This window comes from Heteronotia binoei, chromosome 8 (assembly GCF_032191835.1).
Source record: "Heteronotia binoei isolate CCM8104 ecotype False Entrance Well chromosome 8, APGP_CSIRO_Hbin_v1, whole genome shotgun sequence".
Lineage (NCBI taxonomy): Eukaryota > Metazoa > Chordata > Lepidosauria > Squamata > Gekkonidae > Heteronotia > Heteronotia binoei.
In genome coordinates this window covers 113,680,385-113,688,064 of record NC_083230.1, presented here as the reverse complement: position 1 = coordinate 113,688,064, position 7,680 = coordinate 113,680,385, and the positions used below count along the sequence as shown (strand labels likewise).

The following is a 7,680-nucleotide window of genomic DNA, read 5'->3' as shown; positions in this document are numbered from 1 at the left end:
TCTTCTGTCCTTGAAAGGGCAGCTGCTGTGAGAGCCCTCTCAGCCGCACCCATCTCACAGGGTGTCTGTTGCGGTGGAAGAAGATAAAGGAGATTGTAAGCCGCTCTGAGTCTTTGATTCAGAGAGAAGGGTGGGGTATACATCTGCAATTCTTCTTCTTACTTGGTAGCAATATTCCCTTCAAGATGTGGAGTCTTATGAGCAAAAATTCTGCTTCGTGAGCTACTCGCATGAACGTTGTGAGCGACTGCCTACTTGTTGTGAGCTACTGCCTACTGCCTAAATTAGTTTGTTCTGGGGGCATCCTTCCTGAGCTAAGACAAAACTCCGCTTAGAGGAAATACCACAGATCGACATGACTTCTGCGTGCAGACACACACACACACATACACCCACATTCAAAAAATATCAAAAAATTACGGCATGAGCCAGTTCAGATGTTTGAAAGTGTTTTCTTTACTTGGTAGCAATACTCCCTTTTAAGCTGTGGAGTCTTATGAGCCAAAATTCTACTTTGTGAGCTACTGGCATGAAAGTTGTGAGCTACTGCATCAATGAGTCTGCTCTGGGGCCATTTTTCCTGAGCTAAGACAAAAATGGGTGAGCCAAAGGCTAAAACACTGTGAGCTAGCTCACGCTAATTCCGCTTAGAGGGAACACTGCTTGGTAGCTAATTATACACACACCTTAGGGGCCCCAAAAGAATGGGGAACGGCTGGGAAACCCCACTCTTTAGGACAGGGATGTCGAACTCATTTGTTACGAGGGCCGGATCTGACACAAATGAGACCTCATTGGGTCAGGCCATGTTGGGTTGGGCCGAGCCATGCTGGGCTGGGCCATGTGCGTACCTATTTAAGATTGGGTAGCAGAGATATAAACTGATAAAGGACACAGACAAACACAAATATATATTTTAAAAGACTTAAAAACATGCTTAAAACATTAGCACTCACTGGTTTTAAAGATGCTTTCTTTATATTTCTCCCATGGGATCAAGGGAACCGGGCAAAGGAAGCTCTGGCTCTTTCCTTCCTTCTCCAGGGGACCAGGAGGGGGGAAGCCTCAGCCAGTAGAAGGAAGAGTGGCTTGGCTCAGTAGCTCTGCTGTGCAACTGAGAGAGCCTGGAAAAGCCAGCTATTCCTCCTCCCTTCCTCCCCAAGGGAGGAGCCTCAGTCAACGGAGAAAATAGAGGTTTTGCTCTATAACTCCTGTGCAATTGAGCAAGCCTGGCAAAGCAAACTGTTATGCAGAAGGAAGCAAGATATAGGGAGAAGGAACGAGATGACGGCCAGTTCTCGGGGGCCTGATAGAAGCCCTCAAACCGCATGTTTGACACCCCTGCTTTAGGATATTACTGGGGCGGGAGGGGGGGGGGTTGGCTAGAAGGCAAAAATGGCCCGGGAAAAGCTCCTTGTCCACCCCTAGGCCCCCCACACACAACGGGGAGAAGGACCTGGCCCAGTTGCCCTCTCCTCAGCAAAGTGGGAAGGCCACCAATGTGGGAAGAAACAGGCTCATTGAGGCTTCCAGCCCTCTTGAGCATGTCCACCTGCATTCTGCGGGGCCAGGGCTGCCTGCTCCCTCCTGCTTGGGGTGGGGGTCACCCGCTTGCAACAGCTCCTGCCCCTCCCCACAAAGGCTTCCAGCTTGCAGCAGTGGTGGCGTCAAAGCCTTTGGTCCATCGCAACTTACCCTGGGGGCCTTAATGGCCAATTAGTCCCTGGATAATACCAGGGCCAGAACCAGAAGGGAGGGGGAGTGAAGTCTCGTCCTGCTGTCTATTAAGAGAGAATGCTCTACTGTGATACCCGCTGAAGTGGGTCTCAACGAGGCTGGCGTTGCTCCTTTGAGCACGCGGGGAGGAGGTGGCCTGCCCACCGCTGCCTAATTACCACTATCAGCCAGCGAACTGGCAACTGCAGCAATTAGGCATTTGTCTTGTGTGCCCGGAGGGGGGGAGGGAGAGCTCAATTTGGTGCCCCCCCTCCCGGCACCCTAGGCAAATGCCTAGTTTGCCTAGTGGGTGGGCCGGCCCTGGAGAATACAAACTTTAGGAATCAAGTCAACCAATTTCCTCCTCTTTCTAATTCCACCCCCGCCAACTTGAATACCTTCAATATTTCACATTCTTGATAGCACCATACCCGCTCAGTGCTCAACAGCCCGTTTTTCTTTTGATGTCTTTTGTAAAACTAGAATTTGCTACATGTTTTAAGGGCTGATTTCCCTTGGGGTGCAAAACCCTCTCGCTTATCCATGTGACCCTACTGAATGGCAGATCATGAGGTTTATTAGAGGGAATTAGGATACTTCAGGAATCTAAGGTTGTGGTCCCTAGCCCATGCAAGTTTAATGCTACAATAAAGCTGTTAAAGTTTAATAGGCTACGAAACTAATTATTTGCAGCAATGACCTAATAGGGAACACGTCGTCACGTTTGTTGCTCCAGGCAGGGATAGTACAAGTTATCCTGGATTGTGCAGCTGCACTGATGTGAAAAGGCAGGACTCGAACCCAAGTCTGCTACAGCTCTTCAAAACCTCAGTGCCCTGAGAGCCATTTAGAAACCAATCGAGGGCCACGACAACCTGCACTGCAGTTCCATTCGCCTCGCTAAACAAAACCGCAGGGATCTTTTTTTGTAAATAAAGACTTTTTATTATGCAAATAGGAATGTGATTTTTCACCATGCTCATTTACAATGGAATCTCTGAACTGGACAAATAATATATATATCGTTTCTGTACCTAGATCCAGCACAATGTAATCTATTTACATTCAAGTTTACATGTTTTCTTCAAGTTCGGTATCTGATGCTGTCGAGATATTTCAGCCGCATTCTTACATGACCCTGTGCGCAGACGGGGGAGGCGCGCAAGCGCAGGTGGGGGAATTCTGAAAGGGTTTGCTGCGTCCGATCACTAGGCAAAACTGGGAAGCAGGATTTAAATGGGAAAGGGCGCTTGTCCATTTCACCAGGTAACTGGCTGAAACGGAAACACTCGAGACTTTTCTGTCACTATGTTTCCACTCCCATCCTCACATCATCTTCTCTCATATCCACAGACTTTTATTCCGGTTTTCCCATCAAATCCTTCCAGCAATGTCAAAAGTGATTTCCATTTTTCGTGGCAATCCCTATCCTTCCAATTACCGGATCTGCAGTCATTTGAGAGGGACGGGCCTTTTCAAAATGCCATCACTTCTCCAGTTTCCTAGGATCGTACCCCTGCCAAACATGACGTTCCGAGTTTATTTTTCATCCCGCAACCTCGTAAAACCACTGAATTTGGACAGATTCCCCCCCACCAACACCATTGCGCCCAAAAAAAAAAAATTAACGTGAACAGCATCTGAACCAGACAGTTATTTTACCATTATATTCAACGAATTCTAATTAAAAAATGTGTAATATAAAAATAGTCAATAATCCACAAACACGAAAAGCCTACTTTTAACATGCAGCTCAGCTCAGATTGTCCGGTTCACAATGCCTTTCCGTTCTGCAGAGTTCCGACTGTTTCGTTCGCTGCGCGCGTTGCGTTATTTGGCAGTGCGTGTTAAAGCAGATCATCCTCTGTCGGAAGGCAGAGTGAGAGAGTTCTTAGTTATATTCCAGTTGCATTATAAATCCCGCCCTACCCCCAATCTGAGGATTTGGAGAGTACTGAAGTTTTTGGCCTGGCCTTACAACAGACCACAGGGCGCCAGCTCAACGGCCTCGGTTCTGAGAATGATTTCAAGCACGCCCTCCACACAAGATGTCCTTTCAGTTGCGCGGGGGACTCCTCAAAGGGCTCTTTGGCTTTCCCTCTGTGTACTCGGAGGGACGATATTAACAGATTGTCTCAAAATGCAGCTGTCCTTCATGCTTGGAGGGTGACTGACCGAGAAGGAACGAGTCAGTGCCGCGATCCTACAAGCAGGTCTCTAGGCACGATTGAGCCCCTTTTGCTTCTTCATGTCGTGACATCTCCTCTGGCGCTCATGGGTTGCCCACCGGCAGCGGGAAGCTGGACTGGCCCATCTAATTCGGATTCACGCACAAAGATGACTGCGTCTCCGCTGACGTTGATGAGGCACTGCGCCTGCGAGAACAGAGACGGGGACACCTGGTTACAACAGCGGCCGATCTTTTGAAACTGACAATATTACCCTCCTCATTTGTACCCAGGCTTTGTAGTGGAGAGGGATTGGGTGACTGGAGGAAGCAGCACTGGCACAGCTAATGAAGACTGGGAGCGGGGCTCCACCGATGACTGCAGCAGCTGTCAGAGCTAACAGCTGCTATAGTAACCCGGGGACTTCTGATCATGTGCAGGCTTGATTTCAGGCTGTGTAAACTGGCTCAGAGCAAGCAAAAGGCTGCCATCCTGTTTTGGTGTCATCTGCATGGTTGGCCACTACACGACTCAACCCTAGTTCCAGATCATTTATAAGTAAATTAAATAGTATCAACCCCAATACTTATGTGGGACCCCACTGCTTACCACCTTCCATCGTGAAAACTGTCCACTGATTCCCGCCCTTTGTTTCCTGCCATTTAACCAGTTTCTAATCCATAAAAGCCTCTTTTGGTTGTCGTAGATTTTCCAGGCTGTGTAGCCTTGGTCTTGGCGTTTCGCCAGCAACTGTGACTTGGGTCCTCAGAGGTGTAACTCAGAAAACTGGAGCTCTCTCTGGGTCAAATTGAGACCCATAAAAGAATCTGTCCTAATAATGCGAGCCTTGATGGATCAGACCAGCGTCCATCTATTCCAGCATCCTGTTCCACAAGGGGGCCAACCAGTTCCTCTAGAGGTCCAACAACAGGGTAGAGAGGCCGAGGCCTTCCCTTGATGTTACCTCCTAGCACTACCTGTGGAGAGAGATTTGGGAGGGAAACATTTGGCCAGATGCCAAAAAGAACTGCAAATGGCTGCTGGCTTTTCCATCCCCACTTGTTACTGTAGAAAGAGGTTGTGTGGTTGAACTTGCTTAACATAAGAGCCACATAGAATAAATGTCAGATGTTTGAGAGCCACAAGGACGGAGGGAAGGGAGGGAGGGAGGGAGGGAGGGAGGGAGGGAGGAAGGAAGGAAGGAAGGAAGGAAGGAAGGAAGGAAGGAAGGAAGGAAGGAAGGAAGGAAGGAAGGAAGGAAGGAAGGAAGGAAGGAAGGAAGGAAGGAAGGAAGGAAGGAACAGCTGGAAATAAAGCAACTTCCAAGCTGCCAGCTGAGTTGGCAAAGTGATTTAAACATACAAATGCCTTCTCCAAGTCAGCCGACGGGGTGGTGGGGGCTTCAAGAGCCACACAATATGTGTGAAAGAGCCACAGTATGGCCACCCCTTAAATAGATAATGAGTTTCCAAATGACATTTACCTGATTTTTGTTGGGGTTCTCCATGAAGACGCACTGCTTCATGATGTACGAGACCACGGCGTTTCCCCCCAGAGCTGCCACGTGAGCCCGCACCATTGCAAACACTTCGGCGATGAATGCATGCAAGAAGCCACTCACTCCACCCTCCTGTTAAGATACAGGCAAAAAAAGGGGTTTAGCAAATATGCTCCAGAAAAGCCATCAACTGCTTACGTACTCTTCTCTAACTTCAAAGTGAATTCTAACAAAGTGGCGGCTCAGAACATAGTTGTCACAAAAGACCTGCCTCACCTCTCTTACAACATAAGAAGAGCCCTGCTGGATCAGACCATTGGGCCACCTAGTCCAGCATCCTAAGAACATCAGAAGAGCCCTGCTGGATCAGACCAGTGGCCCATCTAGTCCAGCATCCTAAGAACACAAGAAGAGCCCTTCTAGGTCAGACCAGTGGCCCATCTAGTCCAGCATCCTAAGAACATCAGAAGAGCCCTGCTGGATCAGACCAGTGGTCCATCCAGTCTAGCATCCTAAGAACATAAAAAGAGCCCTGCTGGATCAGACCAGTGGTCCATATAGTCCAGCATCTTAAGAACATAAGAAGGGCTCTGCTGGATCAGACCAGTGGTCCATCTAGTCCAGCATCTTAAGAACATAAGAGCTCTGCTGGATCAGACCAGTGGTCCATCTAGTCCAGCATCCTAAGAACATCAGAAGAGCCCTGCTGGATCAGACCAGTGGTCCATCTAGTCCAGCATCCTAAGAACACAAGAAGAGCCCTGCTGGATCAGACCAGTGGTCCATCTAGTCCAGCATCCTAAGAACACAAGAAGAGCCCTGCTGGATCAGACCAGTGGTCCATCTAGTCCAGCATCCTAAGAACATCAGAAGAGCCCTGCTGGATCAGACCAGTGGTCCATCTAGTCCAGCATCCTAAGAACACAAGAAGAGCTCTGCTGGATCAGACCAGTGGCCCATCTAGTCCAGCATCCTAAGAACACAAGAAGAGCCCTTCTTGGTCAGACCAGTGGCCCATCTAGTCCAGCATCCTAAGAACACAAGAAGAGCCCTTCTAGGTCAGACCAGTGGTCCATCTAGTCCAGCATCCTAAGAACATCAGAAGAGCCCTGCTGGATCAGACCAGTGGTCCATATAGTCCAGCATCTTAAGAACATAAGAAGGGCCCTGCTGGATCAGACCAGTGGTCCATCTAGTCCAGCATCTTAAGAACATAAAAGCTCTGCTGGATCAGACCAGTGGTCCATCTAGTCCAGCATCCTAAGAACATCAGAAGAGCCCTGCTGGATCAGACCAGTGGTCCATCTAGTCCAGCATCCTAAGAACACAAGAAGAGCCCTGCTGGATCAGACCAGTGGTCCATCTAGTCCAGCATCCTAAGAACACAAGAAGAGCCCTGCTGGATCAGACCAGTGGTCCATCTAGTCCAGCATCCTAAAAACACAAGAAGAGCCCTTCTTGGTCAGACCAGTGGCCCATCTAGTCCAGCATCCTAAGAACACAAGAAGAGCCCTTCTAGGTCAGACCAGTGGTCCATCTAGTCCAGCATCCTAAGAACATCAGAAGAGCCCTGCTGGATCAGACCAGTGGTCCATATAGTCCAGCATCTTAAGAACATAAGAAGGGCCCTGCTGGATCAGACCAGTGGTCCATCTAGTCCAGCATCTTAAGAACATAAGAGCTCTGCTGGATCAGACCAGTGGTCCATCTAGTCCAGCATCCTAAGAACATCAGAAGAGCCCTGCTGGATCAGACCAGTGGTCCATCTAGTCCAGCATCCTAAGAACACAAGAAGAGCCCTGCTGGATCAGACCAGTGGTCCATCTAGTCCAGCATCCTAAGAACACAAGAAGAGCCCTGCTGGATCAGACCAGTGGTCCATCTAGTCCAGCATCCTAAGAACACAAGAAGAGCCCTGCTGGATCAGACCAGTGGTCCATCTAGTCCAGCATCCTAAGAACATCAGAAGAGCCCTGCTGGATCAGACCAGTGGTCCATCTAGTCCAGCATCCTAAGAACACAAGAAGAGCCCTTCTTGGTCAGACCAGTGGTCCATCTAGTCCAGCATCCTAAGAACATAAGTAGATCCCTGCTGGATCAGACCACTGGGTACATGTCCATAGCCAGAAAATTTTGGGTGGAGGGGCCCGGGTGAAAAAAAAATTGGTGGGGGGGCTGCAGGGCTTGGCTGCTTCTTTCCAGTTCTGCTTTAGACCTCCACCTGCCTCCAGGCGAGGATCATCACTTCCCCCTACTACTCAAGAGAAAGCCCATGCCTGCCTGAGCAGCCTGGAGCAG

General features: G+C 49.2%; 1 protein-coding gene across 15 annotated transcripts in view; it reads right to left on the bottom strand.

Moving 5' to 3' along the window:
- Nucleotides 1-2,637: 2,637 nt before the first annotated feature.
- C2CD5 (C2 calcium dependent domain containing 5) overlaps nt 2,638-7,680 on the bottom strand; it is a 148,334-nt gene continuing 143,291 nt past the window's right edge. For 10 of the 15 annotated variants that reach the window (XM_060245909.1, XM_060245908.1, XM_060245911.1 and 7 more), the window contains 2 exons: nt 5,368-5,514; nt 3,950-4,091 (listed from right to left, as the gene is read on the bottom strand). In XM_060245909.1, coding sequence (XP_060101892.1) covers nt 3,963-4,091; nt 5,368-5,514 — 276 coding nt within the window. In that variant the 3' untranslated portion in view covers nt 3,950-3,962. Of the gene's footprint in view, nt 4,092-5,367; nt 5,515-7,680 lie in introns of all 15 variants that reach the window. The other 5 variants (XM_060245913.1, XM_060245915.1, XM_060245901.1 and 2 more) reach the window with 1 other exon arrangement.